Source organism: Cannabis sativa, chromosome 3, assembly GCF_029168945.1.
Source record: "Cannabis sativa cultivar Pink pepper isolate KNU-18-1 chromosome 3, ASM2916894v1, whole genome shotgun sequence".
Classification (NCBI taxonomy): Eukaryota; Viridiplantae; Streptophyta; class Magnoliopsida; order Rosales; family Cannabaceae; genus Cannabis; species Cannabis sativa.
In genome coordinates, this window is record NC_083603.1 from 4,477,263 (window position 1) to 4,502,363 (window position 25,101).

The following is a 25,101-nucleotide window of genomic DNA, read 5'->3' on the forward strand; positions in this document are numbered from 1 at the left end:
CAAACTACCTCGTGAATCATTAGAATAAATTAAACCTTTCTCGTTGATCGCCAAAAGAGTGAAGTGTGGGTGAAAGATTTACCTTCTCATAAGTAAAATTTTCAACTTGCATCTCTTGTGCAAACTAAGTTGAATGCGTTTTAATCCCGCAATAAGTTTGGCTTTCTTCTCTTCGCCAATAACACATCTACTTAAGAAATTCTTGATCACATATTATTTGGTTTTGAACTCTTTAAGTTTGGCGTTGTATGTATACTTTCTTGTATTCATTTTGTTAGTTATTGTATTATTGGGGCATATATTCCTTCTTGAACTCCTATATTAATTGCTCGAAATATAAATACAACATAATTGAACATCAAATCATAAGTATGATAAATTTTACAACTCTATACATGTATCAAATTAATATGCTAAAATAGATAGATATTATATTAATGAATTTTCTTGACATTGTGTATAATAGTTATAATAAAATTTGATTAAAGTTGGTAGATATGCTTAAACTTTAAAAATAGTTGACATAAATTGAAATATTAAAATTCTTTGACAAAAATAAAATAAAACTAAAATTCATTTTAGCCCTGTGCCCTCTCACACATCCCTAGAGGTGACATTCTTAATAGCACACATTTTTTTTGGTCATTTGTGTCAAGAGTAATTACACTCAAATTCAAGATGAAATCAAAATCTTAACATTACAAATTAGAATCATCCAAAAATATAAAAGCAAATAATAAAGAGCAATTTGCGGCGAAACCCCCTTATGTTTTGATTTTTATACACTTAACTCCCTTATCTTTATTTTTGGTGGCAAAACCCCCTTATGTTTTAATTTTTATACACTTAACCCCCTTATCTTTCTTTTTGGTGGCAAAACCCCCTTATGTTTTAATTTTTATACACTTAACCCCTCTATCTTTTGTTTTGGTGGCAAAACCCTTCAGTTTACTTTTCTTTGCAAATTTAAAGTTTTAGTTAAATATTACCGTTAAATACTAACTGGATTACTACTGTATCGACTTCGAGGTTTTACCGTTACATATACAAAGGTGTATACAGTGGTCATCCAGTTGATATTTAACGGTAATATTTAACTGGCGTGTCAAATTTGCAAAGAAAAATAAACATAAGGGGGTTTTGCCACCAAAAAAAAAGATAAGGGGGTTAAGTGTATAAAACTTAAAACATAAGGGGGTTTTACCACAAAAAAAAAGATAAGGGGGTTAAGTGTATAAAAATTAAAACATAAGGGGGTTTTGCCACCAAAAATAAAGATAAGGGGGTTAAGTGTATAAAAATCAAAACATAAGGGGGTTTCGCCGCAAATTGCTCAATAATAAAACCTCAGAAGTTTTCTTTGTTAAATCACTCTGTAGAAAGAACAAATTATATTATCTACACAGCCTCACACCTATAATAAATAGACTTCAAAACTGAATGGTAGGAATCACAGCCAAAGAAAACAAAAAGTGGGGAAGATTTACCAAATGAGAATGGTTAAATTTAAGCAAAATTTTCGGTTAGATCATGTCTACGACGACATTGCCAAAATCGAATCGCGACAAAGGAACCAATACTGCTTGTAGGGGATGAACATCCATGGCATTGGTGAAGGAAGATCAGCCAACATGGTAGATCCCATTCTATAAATAAAAATAAAAAGTTCAATCATAAAATTTTCTAATCGACTATGGAAAATTTTAGAGTCAGAACTCACAAGACAGTAAAAATTAAGCAGAAAATGTCAAGTTACCTTTTCCCAGTGAGGATCCCGTACGCTGAAGCGGCAATAGACGATCGAGAAATGCCAGAAAAAATATTTTTGTAGTGAGGCAAGATTACTTGTCCTGAAATATATAATAAAAGTCCCATTAAAAGCTTAAGGAGGTGGGCTGCAATGTGGTAGAGAATGAGATAATAAACTATGAACAAACTATTACGAAAGATAATAAACTCTCTTCCAAAAAAACAGAAGGGTGAAAAGAAAATTCTTACCTAGAGTCATGAAGTTGCTGTGGAGAAATGAAATCATAGACGAAGTTTTCTCCTTGGTGATGTCCTTTTTCATCTGCAAGTTCTCGGAGGAAAAGTCGACCCTTTCTGAAGGATCACTGGTATCACACTGAGATGATACGATATCAAACCATATGCCAGAAGGAAACCTTCTTGGCTGAACCAACCGAAGGAAAACTTTGACGTATGGTGTAGCATGAATAACTGAAATAGCGACTCCAGTGAGCATACATACAAGGCTAATGGTTGTGTCCAAAATGCTAAAGAAGATATAGAAAACAGTAGTTGTCGGCAGTAAAAGCAGGAGTGGTGTAAACAGAAGCGATCCAACAATGTGCTGCTTCACAGTGTAGTTATAGCTATCTAATCTCATTCGGAGAGGATTCCATTTTTGACCCCTGGAAAACAGAAAGAACAACTTAACTAATTGTGCCTAAGAAAGATATGGTTATATCAAGAAAGGGTGTGACAAGAAAGTACCTGAAAAGACGCCATAAAGATGCTATTGCTTGTATCTGAGTTGAATACAAAAGTGAGATCACGCAATGGATAGTCGAGACATGTAATGTTGCTAGAGTAATTAAATCTATGATCAAAGCAGCAGGTAGAGTCACACCAAAAATGATACTCAAGATACCAAGGGTTTTAACTAAGAAAGTGACATCGAAACCCATGAAGATCCAAAGAGTTGACCAAATCTGCACTGCATTAAGTGAAATCATGCCAAGTACCGCTGCAAGTTCTGTGTTTAACTTGAAACCTGCAGGGACCCCCATCAACCACACACAACCTGAGCGTAATAAGTTGTTCGTAATATCATCAGCAAAATTAAGTACCCAGAAGCTGGCAGATTCAGCATGAAACAGCAGCACAAAACCAATCAAATTTCCAAGAAATATATCGGTGGCTAAACTTGACCACAATGAATGCCTCTGCAAAGCAGCTTTCTCAGCATATTCCACACACGATAAAGACCTTGATTAATAGAAAAGAAGTAATTAGTCAATGCGTGGAATGATTAAAATAAAATTAATTACAGTGAGAGCATGAAAAAAATTGAAAATCAAACATTGAACACAGTTCCAGCAGAATAATTATAGAGTCATCAAAAGACTTCCTAGTAATCTTTATTATTTTCCCTCCAGCACTTTCATAGCAAATAGCCACGAAGCCTTGTTTGATGAAAATCATTCATCAACAAAACAATAAGCATACGAGTTTTTTGTTCAGAGCAATACTTATGCACATGCTTCATCAAATGGTAAAGATCTGGAATTCAAGTTTCTAATTTCATCAAAAATCAGTAAATTAACATGGCATCCGATCTCGATATATCAAAGTACACATTAAATGATAGAAGTTATTACCTAATGCCCCTATCTTGAAGGAAGATTGGCCAGTACAAGATCTGAGAGCATCGAATTCTAATATTTAACCCAGCTGTGTGGAATACCTTGGTTGATGTAATGTATATCCATGAGCTTGATGTGTAACTCAAGAGCCTGTAAAGGGACTGAAGAATGATATAAAGTACAGTGGACACTGAAGCCACAGAAATAGCAAATAGATGCCACAAGAATGCAAAATTCCTGAAAATGACACAATATGTAGGCATCACTCGTAGATTGACAGGATATGAACGGGAACACAGAAAGGTGACATTCATTAAAAAAACATGAGAAGGGAATAATACCAGGAAACAGATCTCTTCGCATCCAAATGTCTACTGAATAAGACCTTAGCAGCAGTGGCACAATTAATGGCCAGAATGGTAGTGTCCTGAATTTAAAATAAAAAGGAATATTAAAAGACAAATGTAGGTCTTGAACTGCCCAAAAAATAACAATTTGAAAGGTTGTTCACCAAGTCACAAAGTGGCTGCTTCTGGTGAAGTTTTTCAACCCATTTGGGCTTTCTAAGAGGAGCTTTCACTTGTTCGTATGAACTCCAAGAATGTGACGAGAAATGGTGAGATCCATATGCTGGTGTCTCATAAAATATATACTGGATTTGTTCAAGGCAAAAATAACTGTGTTAGCAACCGGTCAACAACAACAACAAACAATTATTTCTATGAAGGAGTATTGTCAAAGAAAAAGATCTTCAGAAGAATCCATGACTTACATACGTGAACATCACAATGCGATACTATCTGACCATTCCAATGAATGTGATGCAATTTAGGAATGCGAAAAATGTCTCTTCCAAACTTTTCACGCGAATAAGCAACAACCTGGATCCAACTATTTCCCTTAGAAATCGGTCTATCTCGTTCAACTAACCGATCAAGTTTATGACACTCACAAGACCATTGTCCAGAGTTATTTCCATTGAAACCTGGACCAGATTTCAACTCATCATCTTCTCCCATTCCAACTCTTGACAATTCACCATTGTTGCTAACACCAACAGCAAAATGACCTAATAAAGAGAGCTCTGATTTATCCTGTAATGACATTGGCATTTTTTCGTTTGTTTCATGTAGAATTCCCTGATAGAAAATAGTCATCAGTACCACAAAATAGTCCACAAAACTAAAATCCCACTTCACATAGCCAACAAAAAAAATCATACAATTACAATTATTTTGCCAACAAAAACAGCACACAGTAAATATGTCAATCAAAGCTAAACTATAATCCACAATCTCTTTTTCAAGAGAACCTTAAGCTTGAACCAAATTCTATTCTTGGGGCTTCTTAGAAAACTAGATTAATCAAATGAACATGTACATTTTCACTTAATGTCATATAATCTGATTCGAATGTTAATAATAATACAACATGAATCATATAACAAATTGTGATTATGCTTACTCTTACCAAAAAGGAAAACTAGAGAACAAAACGAATTCAATAAATTATCAAACACATGGAACAAAGTAATTTGAGTCTCAAATTTATTGAAAAGAAAAAGCATATAATTAGCCATTTCCATGAATTTAATACCTCGAATTCAGATTCCAAACCAGAAAGCGAAGCATCACTGGTCGCAAAAGCCACTACAACGTCGAGATAATTACAAGAAGAAGAAACAAACCAGCCGAACAAGAAGGATTTAGTAGAGGACGAAGTTGTGTTTAGGGAAAGCTCCTTAGGCCACCAAACCCTACACTTCCTTTTCATTTCTCACCGTCAAATCACAACGAAACCTCGATCGCTGCCATTGCCGTAGTTCAGTAAAGCTTAGGTGACAGCGTAGATAACGGCGTAGAGAGAAATGGTAGGGAATCGGGAATCGAGAATGGAGAGAAGAAATTCTGGTTCAGTTTCAGATGGATTTGATGAAGAAGAAGGTAAAGACAAGTTTTCTTTACTGTGTGTGTGGAGTTCGAATTTGGATACTATTGGCTTCTCTGCAACGATGAACAAAACGCTGCGTTTTTGAGAAGCTTTCCTTCTCTACGTATTACTACATGGGCTTTTTTAGGCCCGTTTGATAAGAATACCCACTTCTAATGATTTTTGATCTATACCCATTTTTAGTAGAAATTTTAAATATATAATTTTTTTTGGAAAGTAATGAATATATCATTGAACTAAAAATCAATGTTCAACAACTAAACACCTTAAAGATAATATGGAAAAATATAGGGTTAATTTCACAAATGCACAAAACAACAAAAAAAACAACAAAAATACGGTTTCACGGAATTTTAAACATTTTTACGATTTTTTTGATTTTATTTACATCAAATACGGTCTTTTTATGTTGAAATTTTGTTCATTTGTTGTTAATTTTTTGTTATATGTATGTTATTTTTTGTTGTTTTTTTATTGTTATTTTCATGTTACTTTTATGTTATTTTCTTGTTGATTTTATGTTGTTTTCGTGTTATTTTTTGAAAAACCGTAAAAATGTAAAAAAACATTCTTTGAACTTAAAAATATAAATATTTTATTAAAAATAGTGCCTTATGTAATTATTCCAAAAATATATAACTAAACAAGTTGTCTATTTATCCCAAAAAATATGTAACTAATTTATGTGCAGCTACATTAATTGTTCAACAAAAATAAATTATAGACACTCCTTTAAATCTGAATAACAAACTTGTTACAAAATCTAGCTTGTTAAATACATATTCTTTGACATATTGTTTTAGGAATCATTTTATGAATATGGAAAACTACAAATAAATTTATATTTTTACAAAATAATTTTTTTTTACTGATTTTTTTTTTCTTATAGACCGTTATTTTTAGGCTATACTAAGAAAGACTATTGTTCATACATTGCGAAAATATATTATAATATTTCAACAACATATTTTTCCCTTTAACAATATCACAAATCTATAAAAATGTAAAAAAAAAGATTACCTTCGTTTCATTTTCCACTGTTGGAGACCGTTTGATCTTAAAGGAAATCTTCTATAATTTTACAAATGAGGGATTATTTCTGATGCAAAGTAAGATTAGAGGGCCGACTTTCGAAAGATGTAAAAAAAACGATTCTTTTTAGGGAATTTTCATTTATATGGTTTTTAAAGTATAGTTTACAAAAATATAACTTTTTCTCAAACAATAATTATTTTATGAGAAAAATTTAAAAAAAAAATTAAAAAATATGAAAAAAAAAAATAACATAAAGTATCTAGTTACCTCTTATGATACCTGATTACTGTTATCTGATTTTCTCATATATTTTTTTTTTACTTTTTCCTCAATTTTCCCAAAAAATAACTTTTTTTTCAAAAAAATAACCAATTTTTGCCAAAAAAAAATATATATAAAAAGCCATAAATTTTGGATTTTCCTCTTCTTTTTTATGTACTAAATACTAATTACAAATATAGCATTCAACTTGGTATACCTGGGACATAGACAACTTGTTAGAATATATAGATGTGGGACAAGCACAACTTGCTGGAAAATGTAGGATGTAAAAGAAGTTTTATACTTAACATGTAGGAGAAGTTTGCAAGTATTTCACTCCTATAAAAGAAAGGCTAAATAGAGCAACAAAATGCAACTTGGAGGCCAGAGTGAAATCTCTCTACCCATCATTCTGCTTAAGCTGCCCACTTCACCAAAGTTATTTACTGTTACAGAGTCCCACAAAACATCTCAAGTTCATCTCTGTTCCACAGCTACGGTTGGTTTTCGGGTGATAGGAGTATAGTGCCTTGCACCTCAATAAATCCATCGAAAATTGACCTTGAGTACAAGTTAGATGCCCTTTGGCTCTTTGATTTCAATCGAGAGAAGACTCACGCCATGGTAGAGAAGCTGAGATTCGGTTTAAGCCCACTAAAAGGCGAAAGGCATGTAACCGATAATCATGACGATTCAGCAAATAAATATTGCAGTAGAGGAGACACCACTGCTATGCTTAAACCGTTACCAAGCAATGCATAACTGAAACATGGAGAACAACAAATTAGTAAATGTTTTGATTACTGAAACAAACAAAAAATGTTTGGATGAAGGAGCAATTAGTTATAAAGGACAAACCGTTGTCTAAGGCTTATGTGTTGCGGAAAGTGGAAATCTTCAGGAAAAGAATGCAAATTAGCAACCTGATATGTCCGGGAAAGAAACAGAGAATGGTTTGACCAAAACTTGATTGAAAAGAAAACAAGAGACAAACAAATGAATCTGAAAAGGTGAGAGATTCTATGTATGAATATACCTCCCTAGGCGTAAAATATCTTAGACATTGTTTCTTCAATGGAGATGTTTTACCTTTTTTCTCAGGCTGCAAAACCATTATCATGTAAATGAATGGAAAATGTAAACAATGACATGAATTCAGTAAGTATGAGTTAGTAAAAGATGATTTACTGAACTGTGGAAATTCAGACATAATTTTATTAATTGACTGGAATGAAATCTTACCAGGACAGTTGCTAAAAGGGAGCCAGTACCTTTAACATACCGATAATAACTTTTTGTAAAGCAACAACAGCGCTGCGAATCAGGATAGACAATATCTAATCATAGTTAAGAATTTCGCAACATATTGTATGCGTGTATAAAGAGGTCTAGCACAGAAGTATTCATTGAAAATTAGCACTACAAAGTATTATCCATCATAAAGAAGAATAAGGATACCCATAGCACTTCCCCATCTCTCTATCAAATTTAAAGGAACAAAATACTGTTCTAAAGAGCTAATATCGTGATCATCTCCTTTATCGTCTATTTCTGGAGCTTCAAAATCATCCACTGTATTTGTACTTTCCATAGAACTGGATATTTGCTGGGAAGGGTTCTTGAACTCAAGAAAGCTTTCTATTGGCTTACAAGATTGGATCAACTTATCCAAGCTCTCTTGTGTTTGATCAAGTTCGCCACGCCCAAATAGTGGGCTCGGAGAATGAAGAAGTTGATTATCAAAATGTGGGCTTTGAAAGGATAAAGGTTTCCTCTTTGCCTATATTGGAAATTCATACAAGTTGAGATGATTTACGAGACAAGTCTTGTAGTTTTAACTTTTCAAAATGACTAGGAACCTCTGAGAAAAGAAGATACCAGACAAAAATAGCGTGGCCTCGAATAAGGCACACCGAATTGCAAAGGAGTCAATATAAACTCTTGTGTGACAAAATCAGCTTTTACCAATATCTCTATCATTTTCGAATGTGTATCAGATGTCTGCAATCAAAAAAAGAATTTTTCCATTAAAAGATGAGTCCATAAGTCTTATTAGAATTGAGCTGAGCAAACTTTTATGAGCAAACCTCAAACCCAACAACATTCTCTACAAATATCATTGTTGGAGGTTGTGAAGTATCTCGAATCAATTCGAGAATATTGAGGAATGAAAACGCACGAGGATCATTGGATTGTTTTTGGAGACCTAAGAAGAAGTAGCTCAAAAGTCATTACAAAAAAACATGTATTAATTACAGTAGAGTTCTACAAAATAGTTTATATGTAACAGAAAGAAAGAGTTGAAGATTGAAGAAGAAATGTGTAACCTTGTCGAGTGTATGGCTGACAAGGAGGCGAAAGAAGCCATGCATGAGCTCCATATCTGTCCAGATCAGTAGCAGTCAAGTTCTGAATATTACCCTATTCATAACACCAGAAATTAGAATTTTAGTGGTTATTTATAATATTATACTCTATAGAGAAGATTAGGGGTGAATTAACAAAACTCCATTTCTCATTCTTTTGCATCCTTCAATCTTAATTGCTTGATATATGTACTCCACTAAAAGAGTGACTATTACACTTACAAAAAAAAAAAAAAAAACTAATAACATGCTCAAAACCCAAACAACAAAACATAAGAACTGAAGCACACCCATCATGCCTAACAAATTAACAAAGAAAGCCCTCTAAAAAAGAAAAAGGTGTAAATTTTATTGTTATTGTAAAACCTTTATTTAAGCTTACATTAACGTTTTAATTGTTTTTATAAAAATATAGGTTAGCTCAGATAGTTGGTGATCTACAGTTAATGGGATTTAGCATTTATGTGAAGTTAAATCGAAGTAAAAGTATGAGTTTTTTAGTTAAACTGAAACCTATTATGAGAAAGCCCAATACAACTAAGATTATATAGCAAATCAAATCCTTTGCCAAACTCTATAAATTCATATTATTTCATCACACTCATGCATGTATTTCTAATTATTATCAATTTATCATTGTGTTCTAAATTATATCAAACCTTGTATCATGATATTTTATGATTTTCTAACAATTACAAAATGAGTTAAAATTAATACAATACAATTTTGAACACAAACAGCAGAAGACTACAGATTTGCCTCAAACCAGAAATTTCATAGTTTCAGAAAGCAACTAACCAAAATTACAAGTATTAATGCTATAAACAGATTAAGTTTACTTCAAAGAACAAAGAAAACAAAAAACCTGATGAGGACGATGACCAAAGTTGAATTCATACACATCGTTTGCTTTGTCATTAATGTCGAAAGCTTCCACTATATTCGCATTCACTCCTGCCCTAGTCAGTGAGTACCTCTAATAACAAAACACAAAAGAACAGTAAAGAAACCAAACCAAACCAAACCAATTCATCCCTAAAATTTTCAAATAATTTGAGAATCAACAACTACCATTCCTCCGATGCCGCTGTAGAACTCAAGGATCCGCCATGGTTGGTCTGGGTGTTTGGCGGAGTTGTTCTCCTCCATTGCCGTCGTCTTGGAAAATCAACGACAACCCAAAGACTTGGTTTTTGGCAGAACAAGGAAAATGGAGTACAGAGAGAGTAACTATAGAACGACAAACGACATCTTTGATTTAAAACGACATATTTATAATAAAAACGACAATAATACTTGACACGAAAGGAATTTAATAAAACGACAAAATTTAAGATAAACGACAATATACTTGATACACGGATGAATTTGTGCTTTCGGGGTGCTTAGAGCAGTCACAACAGCTTCTCTAAAATAGATAAATTTTTATAAATTTAAAGAATTGTATTAAAAACATGTTGTAAACTCTTTTTTTATTTTTAAGTTTTTTTTTTTTTAAATTTACTATTTATGTTCTACATTTATAAAATACTATTTTATTGCTTTGAACTATTTTATTCATTGTTTTGAGTTATAGTAATTATCTTTTTTATGAGGATATATGTATATATTAGTATTATATATTTAAAATAAATAAAATGTATTAAAATTTTTAAAAAGTAGAATTTTAGTGATATATTTTAAAAAATTTATACATAGTGTCATGTAAAAATATATTAATTTTTGTGATGTATTTTAAAGGATAGAGGAAAAAGTTGTTGGGAGTGCTTTTATGCATTTTTGCAAAGTATAGATTCTTGTATGCATTTCCTTTATTATTTACAGAAAATATGGTATTTTACTGTATTTTTATATTATACTTCTGTTAATTTATTGTTGATTTTTTAATATTTGTATGTTATTCTTTGTTGTTATTTTGATATTGTTTGTATATTATTTTCCTATTAGTTTTATGTATTTTTTTTTTGTTATTTTTATAGAATATCATAAAAATAAAAATATATAAAAATATAAATTTTTTATAAACTATATTATTTTATGTAATTATGCATGTGAAAGTTCATATACAAAAATCTTAATGTTGGAGTGAGAAATTATTTGCCAGAATTATGACAAATTGACCATAAACTTTCATAAAAACCACAATATTCTTGCGAACAACACCACTTTAAACATAACGTTTTTGAAAAAAAACGACATCTACTTGTGAAAAAAAAGTAAACTTTCTTAAAAACGACACCACTTTATAAAAACGACATAAAAAAAGGTAAACTTTCTTAAAAACGACAATATTCTTGAAAACGACACAACTTTAGAAAAACGACATCTCTAACTCGTGAGGGAAAAAAAAATCTGACACAATGAGGTGAAGTTAACATTTCTCTCTATCAACACAAAACAACACTGTGAAATCAGAAGACCAAACTCCGATTCTTCTTCCTCGATTCGATCTCCGATCTCATCGATACGGCGTAGTTTAAGAGATTAATTGCTTCATTAGCCAGAATTCTGATCGGCCATGGCTCCGCCGGCACAGTCTCAACGATCTGCTTCGCCGTCTCAACCTTCAGGGTCAGTACAACTTTTACTCTCTTAAAACCCTAACACATTGAACTGTTCTTGTGGTTTTAGTATTTTTCTTCTTCGGTTTTTCTCGGATGCCAAACAGTAGGGTAACTACATGCTTAGATTTTCTAATTGCGAATATATATAGATTCAGTTGAAATGAAGTGATGATCAAGAATTATTTGAATTTAATTTGATGTATTTTGTATTTCTTTTCTACTTTCGGCGTCCGAGCTCAACTTAATTCATACTCATTGATGATACTTTGTATGGAAGAATTCGGTTTTGATTGTAAGAACACGAAGATTAACTCAAAATTTACTTCTCAATTAGGAAAAGCGAAGTTTCCGACCTTAAATCACAGCTTCGGCAGCTAGCTGGTAGTCGAGCTCCTGGAGTTGATGATTCGAAGCGTGAGCTTTTCAAGAAGGTTATATCTTATATGACAATTGGCATTGATGTCTCTTCTCTTTTTGGAGAGATGGTGATGTGCTCGGCTGCATCAGATATTGTGCTAAAGAAAATGTGTTATCTATATGTTGGTAATTATGCCAAGGTCAATCCTGATCTTGCACTTTTGACGATCAATTTTCTTCAAAGAGATTGTAAGGATGAAGATCCTATGATTCGCGGACTCGCTTTGAGGAGTTTGTGTTCACTGCGAGTGGCGAATTTGGTGGAGTATCTGGTCGGGCCATTGGGATCTGGTTTGAAGGATGGTAATAGTTATGTCAGGATGATTGCTGTCACGGGGGTTCTGAAATTGTATTATATCTCGGCCTCAACCTGTATTGATGCAGATTTTCCATCGGTTCTTAAGCATTTGTTGCTTAATGATCCGGATACTCAGGTGGGGATATCTTGCTTAAGTGGTTATTTCTGTACCTTGCTAACCAATCTTTCGAGAAGAATGGATGCTCTATTTAGTAGGATTAATTGGTGAAAAAGAATCATGTATATTTTCATTGATTTCTTTGTCCTTTGTTTGGTAAAAATTGGCAATCTTAATTGATGATAGTATGCATTGCTAAGTTGATTTTTCTTTTTCATTTTTAAGGGCTTCCCAGTTACAAAATTTAAGGTATTTAGTACCTATATATTTGACTTAGATAATTGATTTTGATACACTGATACTGTTATTCGTGCAAGATGGCATACCATTGAGAAATGAACTCTTATGCTTTTTCTTGACCTTTATGGTTATAAAGAAACATATAAGTATAACAAAGTCTATGGAGGTCAAAAAAAAAGTTCAACGTTTTGGGTGTTCTTTGTCTATCATTTGCTATTATCAATCTTTTTTTCCCCTCTTTTTCTTTTCTTAGCCATATTTCATATTCTGCTTTTGCTATGGAATGGCTTTCTATTCATTCATATTATTGTTTTATATAGTTCAATATTATTTATCTTTTGTTCTCTAGATGATTCAAGAAAAGGTTGCCTTTTTCAATCTAATGACTTTCAAATTTGCTACGTCAGGTAGTTGCAAATTGTATTTCTTCCTTGCAAGAGATTTGGACCTTAGAAGCGACCACCTCTGAGGAAGCATCTAGGGAGAGGGAAACTTTACTTAGCAAGCCAATTGTTTACTATCTTCTGAATCGGTATGAAGCAGCAAATGCTCTCTTTTTTTATTACACGTTAAGTTGTAGTGCATTTAGCTATTCTTTTGTTCCCACGGCAGTCTTTTCAGGTCATAATAATATTGTGTTACGTTGAACTGTGGAAATTTGGCTTAATTTCTATGTGCTTATTAGGCTGTCACATTTGGATAATCATGCAATATATGCTTTACTTCGCTTGTGTCGTTATGGTTTACATTTGCCTGCTGAAAAAGATTTTAGCAGTTGTTGACGGCAAAACTCATCATCAAGAAAATGTTGATGGCAGAAATGTGTTATTGTAAAGATATATGCTTGAGAGCAATTGTAAATAAGACTATAAAGAAAGAAGAAAATGTATAGTGATTCGAACCTAGATAGGTAATATCCCACCCACTTAGTCATTCTCTTTTATTATGCAGTTTCAATAAAGGCACTCTTCTCTTTTACTAGAGTGAGTGTATTGACTCTGTATTATAGGGAATATTTTTAAGCTTTCACGCATCATTCCTGACTTTAGTGGGATATATACATCTGTAAACAATATTTCCAAATAATATCTGGAGTGGTTGAGGTTTTTCCGCTTGATATAATTTACATGTTGATTTGATCATATTAGTTTCACATGTCGGTTCGAGCTCATTTTCAACAACATGCATATATTGAAGGATCTTGTTTTTTATGTGTGGAAAGGGGGGATATATGTAGCTGTAATTTGTTGATGCTTTGGTCAACTTTGAAATGTTAATTTGTGAAATATTTGCATGCCACTACATTTGCAAAAACCAATGAAAACCATGTAATTGAGTTAAAGGTAACCTGTAGCTAAATTTTGAATTAAAAAGTGCGGAGTTGACATGTTAGTCACTTTTTTAAATCTCCAACTTGCTTTAATATCTGCTATCACAACACAGAATCAAGGAATTTAGCGAATGGGCTCAATGTCTTGTACTCGAGTTGGTTGCGAAATATATACCTTCCGATAGCAATGATATATTTGACATCATGAATCTTCTTGAAGATAGACTTCAGCATGCAAATGGTGCTGTTGTCTTGGCCACTACCAAAGTGTTTCTACATTTGACTTTATCCATGACTGATGTGCATCAACAGGTAGGTTCCTATATATATATATACCAATTTCTTACATTTCATGTCTTGTAATTTAGAGTGTAAGAATTTGTGCCTGAGCTTTGTATTACAAGCTGAATTTAGTCATAGAAGTTCTACAGTGAATGCTAAACAATTTTTGGAAGTTAGCTATATTTTTTGTTTGGATTAGAAAAGTTCTTATGGGATAACTGGCTGAAAAAGACATTTATGACTAGGATATGGTTTTAGGGAAAATATTTAAGTGTGGCTGTGACATCATGGTTGGTTTGCTTTGATGTTTACTTTAGTAGAAGTGTTATCTCAGTGATATGGCAGTCTTGTCTTGTTCTAAATATGTTCCTTTTATAAAACGAACATGTGTACTAATGAAAATATCTTTTGGTTAGGTGTATGAACGGATTAAAGCTCCTCTCCTAACACTAGTGAGTTCGGGTAGTCCAGAGCAATCTTATGCAGTTCTAAGCCACTTGCATCTCTTGGTGATGCGAGCACCATATATATTTTCAAATGATTACAAGCATTTCTATTGCCAGTACAATGAGCCAACTTATGTAAAAAAATTGAAGCTCGACATGTTGACTGCAGTGGCAAATGAGAGCAACACTTATGAAATTGGTAAGCAAACAACATTTGGATGACATGTAGAATCTGCATCCTGTTATGTTAGGTGACCTTTCCCTGGTCACAGACTCATAGGTGCAGATATTCTTTTAGTTTTATTTTTTTATTATGACTAATGCATGGCCTTCTTGTGCCAATTTCAGTGACGGAATTATGTGAATATGCTGCAAATGTTGATATTCCTATTGCAAGAGAATCAATTCGTGCAGTTGGGAAAATAGCACTTCAGCAGTATGATGTAAATGCAATAGTGGATCGACTTCTTCAGTTTCTGGAGATGGAAAAGGACTATGTGACTGCTGAAGCTCTGGTAAATTTCATGCCTATGCCTGTTAGATACTGGATTGAGATCTAACTCAAATATTTATCGTCCGTTATTTTGTGGAATACATTTTCATTGTCAACGACCTTTTTTATTTTTCATTAAGTGGGAAAAATTAATAATAATAAAGTACAATAAAAGCATGATGTTTGCCAATATCAGTGATTAGCCTATTTGATATAAGTTTGGAATTCTACGCAGGTCCTCGTAAAAGATCTACTTAGGAAATATCCACAATGGAGTCATGATTGCATTGCAGTTGTTGGTAATATAAGCAGCAAAAATATTCAAGAACCCAAGGCCAAGGCAGCTCTCATATGGATGTTGGGAGAATATTCCCAGGACATGCAGGATGCACCGTATGTTTTAGAGGGTTTAATTGAAAATTGGGATGAGGAGCACTCTGCTGAGGTAAATAACCAATTTCTGGCCTCTTTAAAACTTTGTGGTTACACTTGACTTACAGTTGCTCATTTTCTTTTTTGTTTTTTAAACTGTTCTTATTAAGTTACCACAATAAATTTATTTGACATTTCAATGAACAAAGTTAACCATGAATTGGCTGGAACGCTTTTCTATTGTGATGTGGAGATTCGTTGATTCCCTCATCTTCCCCTTGATGCCTAAATCTCACAGAGGGAAAAGAATAAGAAAGTTAAAAAAGGGAAATAGATGATTTTGGTGGTTATCATTTGTCACGCGAACAAGATTCCTCGTCCGATTTTTGGGCTATGTTCCACCTTATTATACATGACATGATTGTTTCATTGTAATTGCACAGGTTCGCTTACATCTTCTAACAGCAGTAATGAAGTGCTTTTTCAAAAGGTCGCCAGAGACTCAGAAAGCCTTGGGAGCTGCATTGGCTGCAGGGCTTGCTGATTTTCACCAGGTACATGTTGCTACATATCAATTCATTTCCATGTTAGGTTATCGATTTATAGACTTCCGATTTTATTAACTCATGTTTTGTGGAAGCATTTTGCCTGGGAATTTTCATCAAAAGTTTCAGTTGGTTGCAGGATGTTCATGACAGAGCCGTATTCTACTACAGGCTTTTGCAGCACAACATAACAGTAGCAGAACGTGTGGTGAACCCTCCAAAGCAAGCTGTTTCTGTATTTGCTGATACACAGAGCAGTGAAATAAAAGATCGCATATTTGATGAATTTAACAGTTTGTCTGTTGTTTACCAGAAAGTAAGTTTAAGTTTCTTCTTTTAGATCATTTAAGATTTTGGTAACTAAATTTCAGCCTTTATTGGATAACTGGCCTTTCTTCTGAAACAAATTTAAACTTGTATTAATATAATAATCAGTACAAGCAAACATTAGGATAAAATCGTAACGAGAAAACTAAACAAAACAAAACTACATAAAATATAGGTAGCAATTCTCTAAATATATCGTCAAGCTCCCTAACATTAAAATCCAAATCACTACCCAATGTCTAATCCTTTCCCATAATTTCTTTGCATCATCTTCAACCCCATCAAAGATTCTCTTGTTCCTTTTTCTAGCCATAATGCGAATAGCCACAACCCTGTCCTCTATTTTTGGTTTTTTTTGCCTTTGCTAGTGATTTAATAAAGTTGTTTGTGATGCACCACGGAAAATTAATTTCTTTAAAGAATCTGTACCATATTCTTATTGAGAATGTTTGATCCAAGAATAGATATTTAGTATCTTTTTCTTGCACATATCACACTGTATGGTCTTTTCTGTGATTAAATAAATCAAACTTCTATATATTTTAAATAAAATAAGTAAAAGTTAAGTATAGCTTCTAGAAGTGAAATTTCATCTGTTGTTTTTGGCTACCGAGTTTGTGGAGGTTGCATCAGTGACCTTTTGGCCAAAATAATGTTGAATTTTCTTTTTTCGTTGTGACGTTCTCAATGAACTAGCACCTTATAGTTCACGGGAGCGGAGTGTCTTAATCAAATAATGATATTTTCATTTGATGTCTATCCGAGTGTGTAAATTAGTCATTTACGCTTGATCTTTGTTTCACATTAATTTACTCCTGATATACAAATTAGTCTAGACACCTTTAATCTGCTTTAGTCAACAGATCACGGACACTTGAATGTTCTTTGAGCTGGTTTTGAATACCAATAGATTTGTTGGAATTGAGATACTAATGGATATACATATATATACATAAATATATTTGCAGCCATCTTATATGTTCACGGACAGAGAACACAGGGGTCTATTTGAGGTTTCAGATGAGCTTGGAAATCTGTCTATTGGAACAGAACTTACAGATACCGGTGTTCCGGGTCACAGTGTTGTTGCAAATGACAAAGACCTTCTTCTTAGTACCTCAGAGAAGGAAGAAACTAGAGCTCCTAGTAATAATGATACATTTAGCGCCCCGGCATACGATAGTTCATTGATCTCCATTGCCGCTTCACAAGGACAATCAGACTTGATGAGTTCAAGCATCACTGGGTCAGTAACTGCAACATCCAGCTTCGCAATTGATGACCTCCTCGGCCTAAGTATAACAGCAGTATCTGAACCTGCACCGACACCTCCACCACCTTCTCTGAAACTCAACCCGAAAGCTTCTCTTGATCCAAGCACTTTTCAGCAGAAGTGGCGCCAACTGCCTATATCGATATCTCAGGTACATACATACATACTTGTTCTATGATTATTACATTTTAATTTTAAATCTCAGCTGAAATCATTTGTATTAACGTGCCTAATATCTTAATCTGGTTTCAGGAGTATTCCTTAAGCTCTGAAGGAGTTAGAGCCTTGACAACACCTCAAACGCTTCCTCGACACATGCAAAACAGTTCCATCCACTGCATTGCATCCGGTGGCCAATCCCCGAACTTGAAGTTCTTCTTCTACGCACAAAAGGCTGAAGAATCTTCTACATTCCTTGTGGAGTGTTTAATCAACACATCATCTTCCAAAGCTCAAATCAAGATCAAAGCCGACGACCAAACTGCATCTCAGCAATTTTCGTCCTTGTTCCAAACAGCACTCTCCAACTTCGGTTCTCAAACTCGGGGATAAGCATCCTTCGGTGTTCTTTGATGATTAATTTCGAAAAATCAAATCGAGTAAAAAGAGGCGCGTAAACTGTAGACACAACAATTTTTCTTTTCTTTTTCGATTGGATGGCTGTAGATTGGTGTACAATAAGTTTATGTAGATTAGGGTTCCTTAATTTTTTTTCCCCACATTATAATTTGTACTCTTCTCTCTTTCAACATCCACTGATTCATCTTCAAACATGAATCAACTGTTTAATTTATCTTCACTTCACTATAGTTTTCGGTACTTCATGATCGCGAAGATTCGGTGGCGTGTGTTTGTGTTTTTTTTTAACCCTACTTCCCAAGTTGGCAAGGTTGTCTGAATGAGCTCGATTTGTGAATTGAAGGAATCGTCATTGCAATTCATTTTTAAATAATGAATTGACAAATAAAAAGAAAAGTATATTTTTTTTTTGTTATTATTTTGATTTATTTTGTTATACTATGTTAAAAGTTACATGTTAATTTGTTTAGATAATGTATAATAATTTAATTAAATAAACAACTTTATGTAAAAAAAATGGTTAATATAAAGTAAGAAAAATAAAATATAATAGCATTTTTAAATATATATATATATATAAATAATAGCATATATTATCTGAACATATTGTATTTTATGCTCTTACCTAATATTTCTGTTTTTTAAGAGCATCTTCAATCATAATTACTAAATATACTCCTTAACTAAAATAATGAGTGAGCTCTCTCTAGTTAAAGGAGTATATTTAGTAAGTAGTTTTTACTATTTTATTAAATTTCTTTTGATAGTATTTTAATTAAAAGTATTATTACTTTTTTATTATTTATTAAATTAAAAATTTAAACTATAAAATATTATTAAAATAATTAAATAAATATATAATTAGAACAATAATAATAAAAATGATTTTGTTTTAATTTTCTTTTTTAATTAAAATTTGGAAAGTACACTTAGAGATAGGGGTGTTCATTGGATCACATTCAATATTTTTAGGCCCATCCAGATCCGATCCAATTATATATTGGATGTTAGATTTTACCATCCGATCCGATCCAATTGATTTCAGTCATCCAATCGATCTAACATCCATTGGATGTTGGATTGGATCGGTTCTATCCATTGGATGTATTTCATATATATTTATTGGTTCAATTTGAATTTATTCAATATTTTAGACTAGTATTTTTGGATCGGATCGGATCCATCCAATATTTTAAATTCAATATGTATTGAATTAAATTGAATCCATCCTTTTATTTATTTATTACAATACCGACTGAAGGACAATATGTGATCGGATATGTGGCCAATACCGACTGATTCAATTACAATCGAAACGACCGTTAAATATTAGAAATACAATTGTGATCGGATCAAATTTGATGTTATTTTACTTTTTATAGACTTAATTATTATTATATGATTTGTGAATAAATTTTTTTATACATATTATATGTTTATCGATTATAAATATTAATGAGTTGTATTAATTACGGAATATTATCTTTGGAAGAAATTAATAATATATATTTTTGTTGCTTTTCTTCTAATTTTGAATTTTGATCACTGCCTTTTATTTAGATTTAATTAATCTAATATATTAATATGTATCTCCAAAATTTAATGTCGGCAATTTCTTTTTCTTTAATTTTTTAATCTAGTGATACGAATTCTGACTCCACTAAAATATCTTTTGGTCATTTTAATGAGAAAATATTTAAATTTTAATTAATATAATACAGATTTTATGTATTAATTTCATATAATTAATCTAATTTAGTATATAAAAGCCATATCTAATCATTTTTATTTATTTATTCATTTGAGAAAATCTCAAACGTAGTATTCTTTCAATTTAAATAAACTTAATTTAAAATGAAATATCAATAAAATTGAGAAAAAAACCTATTTTTTTCAAATTTAAAAATAAAATAGGATTATCTTTTAATAAAATGATATATAATATAGAGAAAGTAGAGTTAATTTTCGTTCAAATTAGAATCCTAATTCTAATTCAATTAAGACAACTACAACTCTTTATATATTTACTTCATAATATTATTATAAGCCATCTATAACCTAATATAACCTAACATCGATAATAGTATAATTTAATATTAAATCTCACATAATTTAATTAATTATTGTATTTGTTTTGGAGTACTTTGTAATGGATTTTTCAACAAATGAAGAAGAAAACGATCCCGACCTTTTCGATAAGTTGATGACATTCGTGAGCAAAATGGTAAAAGCGCGAAATAGTCGTTTGGGTCGGTTAGAGAACTACTTGCTAGTTGTTCTAACGTACATAATCATGTGTTGGGGTTTGACATTTTTGTTAGTAACAATGGTGATTAAAGCTTTCAATAATGGTGGATTGGAGCTAAGTCATCAAGTGATTTTCGCTGTTCTTTTCATAATCTCAGCTACTTTATTTTTCGTCTCGGGTTTATTTTTGTTAGTTGATGAATTTTATGATAAGGTTAAAGATTGGGTTATTGAGAAGAATATTAATAAATATCATAATAATTTAGACATTGTCTAGATTATATTTATTCTTCTTTATTAATTTGTCAATTTAACAAAGAAGAATACTTTTATTTTTCATTATATTAATATGTAATTTTTTTTTTTTATGAATTCACATGTTTGATTGTAATATATATTATGTGTTTTCGGAGATTTCTTAAATAACTAAATCGTTTTTTTTTGGTTAAGTGAAAAAATAAAAAGAAAATAGATTAGTGACAATTCTTTTATAATAATTTAGATTATTAAACATTTAATTTAATTTTAGTATTTTATTGTAAGTTATATCTTTAAAAATATACATTTTTAGTTTAAATTATACATGTAGGAGTGATGTATAATGTTATATTACTACCCAATGTATCAAATTAGTATTTAGCCTAATATATAAAACGAGTAATTTGTGGTCAAAACTCTTAGACTTTTAAATTTAGTATGGTTTAACCATTATATTAGAAAAATTATGGCTAAACTTCTTAATCTCCATAATCGTTTTGATCAATACTCCTTCCGTTAATTTTTAGCTGTTAAGTGCCAAATAAATTTGTCAATGTGCCAAGGAGCTTTTAACTTTTTCAAAAACTATGCCAGCCCGTATTGTACCATTTAATTTGATTTACAGCAAAGACAAATATGGCTTGACTATCACTCCATAGTCCATTCCAAATATCTCCATTAATTTATATTTCATTCATAATGAAATAGCATCACAAAGAAATTATTCCCTTTAGAAACTTTAAAACACTAGTGAAATAAATAACATTAAAAGTTATTAATAATTTGAAAAAAAAAAAGTTCTATTCAATAATATGAATTTTGAACAAAAAAGACTGAATATTCACTTTGTTACAATTGTATTAACATTTTCCTTTAATTTAAGTCCCACAACCATTGCCGATAGTTTGAGGTTCTGTAATTGAAATTCACTAATTTTAATATTTTATATTATGTAGACACATAGACAAAAAGAAAAGGAAAAAAAAAACTAAAAAAATATAAATATCAAGAGACCTAAAAATAAATATTAATTGCTAAGAAAATTTTATTTAATATGTTGAATAAAAAATAATAATTTAGGTTAAATATTGCATAATTAATTATTAATTTAATTTTATAAATAGAATTTTTTTTTAATAATCACCTATTACAACTCATTATAGAAAAATGTATTATCATAGTTACATTTTGAAAGTAACCATTGAAACCTCTAACTATATATTATATATAAATATTTACAAAGCTACAATATTTTCTTAATTATCTAGGGTTAATAATAAATTACTCTTAACAGCTATTGAATTCTATTTATTTTACCATTAATTTTTTTATTTTAAGAGATCGGTTATGGAGATTTCAATTAGAAGTTTTTTCAATAGGTTGGATACATTAACATGTGAAATAAAACCTTACCTTGATCTTTATTTTATACAATTCTTTTTTTTTACCACATTGTCTAATTATCTATTTTATGTATAATTTAGAAATTGTGTTTGATTTTTCTCGAAGATCCAATTTTGATAATTTGCACAATTTTATAACCAGAGTGTTTATTGGAGGAGAAAGGAGAGTGAAGTATTATTTGATGCTCGTAATAATCTCATTTAGCTTTGAATTTATTTGGTAATTATTTTGATTTGGCTTATATTATTTTATAAACTCTTATATAAGTGAGTGTTAAATATATAAAAGAGAAGAAAAATAGTTTCTTTGAATCTAAAACAATGTGGGACTAGAAAGCTTTCTTATAGAAAGAGTTTCTATTTTAGATAGAGAAGGAATTTTATGTCATCCAAGCCATTATTTTTTAAAATAATAAAATAATAATTATATACTTTATTTTACTTATTCTCACACATTAACTAGTTTCAACATCATATACCAAGTTATCTACTTGTGTCCTAATTAACTCATATAATAATAACTACAATTAACAAAATTGGACTTGATTTGGTGTAACTAAATTTTACTTGTTCTTGTGTCTTGGAACAAATGGTAGGAACTAGAAAGGAAACTTAATCTGTTGAAAAATAGAGTGGGAAAAGAAATTAAATATCAACTAATAAAACTAATAAATTCTTTTTTTAGGAGGGATTTACGGTAAAAATCCCTAAAAATGTCACTTTGATGCAGATTAGTCTCCAACATTTAAAAATAGTGGTAATAAAAATAATAGTCTCTTATGTCTGTCAGAACCCAATTTAACAACTCTGTTAAGTGCGGACAAAAATGCCACATGTCAAAAATTTATTAGTCCACATTATAATTTTTAATTAAAAATTAAAATTAAATAATAAAAATTACTAAAATAAATAAATAAAGCTTTAATTACATAATTTAAAGAGGTAAACGAAATGTAATTGGTTACCTAACATTATGTTTGGTAAAGGGGAGAAAAGGAAGGAGGGGAAGGGATAAAGGTATTGAAGATGAATCATGATCGCGAAGATCCGGTGGCGTGTGTTTGTGTTTTTTTTAACCCTACTTCCCAAGTTGGCAAGGTTGTGTGAATGAGCTCGATTTGTGAATTGAAGGAATCGTCATTGCAATTCATTTTTAAATAATGAATTGACAAATAAAAAGAAAAGTATATTTTTTTTTTGTTATTATTTTGCATTATTTTGTTATACTATGTTAAAAGTTACATGTTAATTTGTTTAGATAATGTATAATAATTTAATTAAATAAACAACTTTATGTAAAAAAAATGGTTAATATAAAGTAAGAAAAATAAAATATAATAGCATTTTTAAATATATATATATATAAATAATAGCATATATTATCTGAACATATTGTATTTTATGCTCTTACCTAATATTTCTGTTTTTTAAGAGCATCTTCAATCATAATTACTAAATATACTCCTTAACTAAAATAATGAGTGAGATTGATTTTAATCGTACCAAAAATAACTCTCGATGAATGAGCTCTCTCAATGTAAGTAGTTTCTACTATTTTATTAATTTTTTTTTTGATAGTATTTTAATTAAAAGTATTATTACTTTTTTATTATTTATTAAATTAAAAATTTAAACTATAAAATATTATTAAAATAATTAAATAAATATATAATTAGAACAATAATAATAAAAATGATTTTGTTTTAATTTTTCTTTTTTAATTAAAATTTGGAAAGTACACTTGGAGATAGGGGTGTTTATTGGATCACATTCAATATTTTTAGGCTCATCCAGATCCGATCCAATTATATATTAGATGTTAGATTTTACCATCCGATCCGATCCAATTGATTTCAGTCATCCAATCGATCTAACATCCATTGGATGTTGGATTGGATCGGTTGGATGTATTTCATATATATTTATTGGTTCAATTTGAATTTATTCAATATTTTAGACTAGTATTTTTGGATCGGATCGGATCCATCCAATATTTTAGATTCAATATGTATTGAATTAGATTGAATCCATCCTTTTATTTATTTATTACAATACCGACTGAAGGACAATATGTGGCCAATACCGACTGATTCAATTACAATCGAATCGACTGCTAAATATTAGAAATACAATTGTAATCGGATCAAATTTGATGTTATTTTACCTTTTATAGACTTAATTATTATTATATGATTTGTGAATAAATTTTTTTATACATATTATATGTTTATCGATTATAAATATTAATGAGTTGTATTAATTACGGAATATTATCTTTGGAAGAAATTAATAATATATATTTTTGTTGCTTTTCTTCTAATTTTGAATTTTGATCACTGCCTTTTATTTAGATTTAATTAATCTAATATATTAATATGTATCTCCAAAATTTAATGTCGGCAATTTTTTATTCTTTAATTTTTTAATCTGGTGATACGAATTCTGACTTCACTAAAATATCTTTTGGTCAATTTAATGAGAAAATATTTAAATTTTAATTAATATAATACAGATTTTATGTATTAATTTCATATAATTAATCTAATTTAGTATATAAAAGCCATATCTAATCATTTTTATTTATTTATTCATTTGAGAAAATCTCAAACGTAGTATTCTTTCAATTTAAATAAACTTAATTTAAAATGAAATATCAATAAAACTGAGAAAAATCCTATTTTTTTCAAATTTAAAAATAAAATAGGATTATCTTTTAATAAAATGATACATAATATAGAGAAAGTAGGGTTAATTTTCGTTCAAATTAGAATCCTAATCCTAATTCAATTAAGACAACTACAACTCTTTATATATTTACTTCATAATATTATTATAAGCCATCTATAACCTAACATCGATAATAGTATAATTTAATATTAAATCTCACATAATTTAATTAATTATTGTATTTGTTTTGGAGTACTTTGTA

At 30.6% G+C, this 25,101-nt stretch overlaps 3 protein-coding genes across 4 annotated transcripts; 1 reads left to right on the forward strand and 2 right to left on the reverse strand.

Moving 5' to 3' along the window:
- Window positions 1-1,339: 1,339 nt before the first annotated feature.
- Window positions 1,340-5,381, reverse strand: LOC115711671 (N-acetylglucosaminyl-phosphatidylinositol biosynthetic protein gpi1). 2 transcript variants are annotated; one of them, XM_061111499.1, is made up of 9 exons: window positions 4,965-5,381; window positions 4,145-4,507; window positions 3,880-4,020; window positions 3,710-3,795; window positions 3,384-3,518; window positions 2,497-2,991; window positions 1,999-2,414; window positions 1,757-1,850; window positions 1,340-1,646 (listed from the first exon to the last, which is right to left on the reverse strand). In XM_061111499.1, the coding sequence occupies exons 1-9, from the start codon at window positions 5,139-5,141 to the stop codon at window positions 1,535-1,537; spliced, it is 2,019 nt and encodes a 672-aa protein (XP_060967482.1). In that variant the 5' UTR covers window positions 5,142-5,381; the 3' UTR covers window positions 1,340-1,534. The 2 variants fall into 2 exon arrangements, with proteins under 2 accessions (XP_060967482.1, XP_030495906.2); XM_030640046.2 differs by having other exon boundaries at window positions 3,384-3,605; window positions 4,965-5,380.
- A 1,381-nt stretch (window positions 5,382-6,762) lies between these two features.
- Window positions 6,763-10,211, reverse strand: LOC115708999 (tRNA (cytosine(38)-C(5))-methyltransferase 2). Its single transcript, XM_030637019.2, has 10 exons — window positions 10,052-10,211; window positions 9,846-9,956; window positions 8,942-9,035; window positions 8,702-8,820; window positions 8,493-8,615; window positions 8,073-8,394; window positions 7,857-7,951; window positions 7,651-7,716; window positions 7,473-7,537; window positions 6,763-7,376 (listed from the first exon to the last, which is right to left on the reverse strand). Exons 1-10 carry the CDS (start codon window positions 10,127-10,129, stop codon window positions 7,298-7,300), a joined length of 1,152 nt encoding a protein of 383 aa, XP_030492879.2. The 5' UTR covers window positions 10,130-10,211; the 3' UTR covers window positions 6,763-7,297.
- Window positions 10,212-11,339: 1,128 nt separating this feature from the next.
- LOC115708998 (beta-adaptin-like protein A) lies at window positions 11,340-18,679 on the forward strand. The gene is made up of 11 exons (XM_030637018.2): window positions 11,340-11,551; window positions 11,879-12,395; window positions 13,025-13,149; window positions 14,061-14,259; window positions 14,646-14,874; window positions 15,024-15,190; window positions 15,404-15,613; window positions 15,984-16,094; window positions 16,225-16,401; window positions 17,381-17,836; window positions 17,938-18,679. Exons 1-11 carry the CDS (start codon window positions 11,499-11,501, stop codon window positions 18,235-18,237), a joined length of 2,544 nt encoding a protein of 847 aa, XP_030492878.2. The 5' UTR covers window positions 11,340-11,498; the 3' UTR covers window positions 18,238-18,679.
- The last annotated feature ends 6,422 nt before the right edge of the window (window positions 18,680-25,101 follow it).

What these genes read in the sequence shown, in the direction of transcription:
- LOC115711671 (XM_030640046.2), bottom strand. Translation starts at nt 5,141, where the DNA reads ATGAAAAGGAAGTGTAGGGTTTGGTGGCCTAAGGAGCTTTCCCTAAAC. An exon ending in CTTCAAGATAGGGGCATTAG is followed by an intron (nt 2,992 to 3,383) that starts GTAATAACTTCT and finishes CTATTAATCAAG; the next exon opens with GTCTTTATCGTGTGTGGAAT. An exon ending in GGGATCCTCACTGGGAAAAG is followed by an intron (nt 1,647 to 1,756) that starts GTAACTTGACAT and finishes TTTTATTTATAG; the next exon opens with AATGGGATCTACCATGTTGG.
- LOC115708999 (XM_030637019.2), bottom strand. Translation starts at nt 10,129, where the DNA reads ATGGAGGAGAACAACTCCGCCAAACACCCAGACCAACCATGGCGGATC. An exon ending in ACAGCGGCATCGGAGGAATG is followed by an intron (nt 9,957 to 10,051) that starts GTAGTTGTTGAT and finishes TTTTGTTATTAG; the next exon opens with AGGTACTCACTGACTAGGGC. An exon ending in GAGATGGGGAAGTGCTATGG is followed by an intron (nt 7,952 to 8,072) that starts GTATCCTTATTC and finishes AACTATGATTAG; the next exon opens with ATATTGTCTATCCTGATTCG.
- LOC115708998 (XM_030637018.2), top strand. Translation starts at nt 11,499, where the DNA reads ATGGCTCCGCCGGCACAGTCTCAACGATCTGCTTCGCCGTCTCAACCT. An exon ending in ATGAGGAGCACTCTGCTGAG is followed by an intron (nt 15,614 to 15,983) that starts GTAAATAACCAA and finishes GTAATTGCACAG; the next exon opens with GTTCGCTTACATCTTCTAAC. An exon ending in GGCTTGCTGATTTTCACCAG is followed by an intron (nt 16,095 to 16,224) that starts GTACATGTTGCT and finishes AGTTGGTTGCAG; the next exon opens with GATGTTCATGACAGAGCCGT.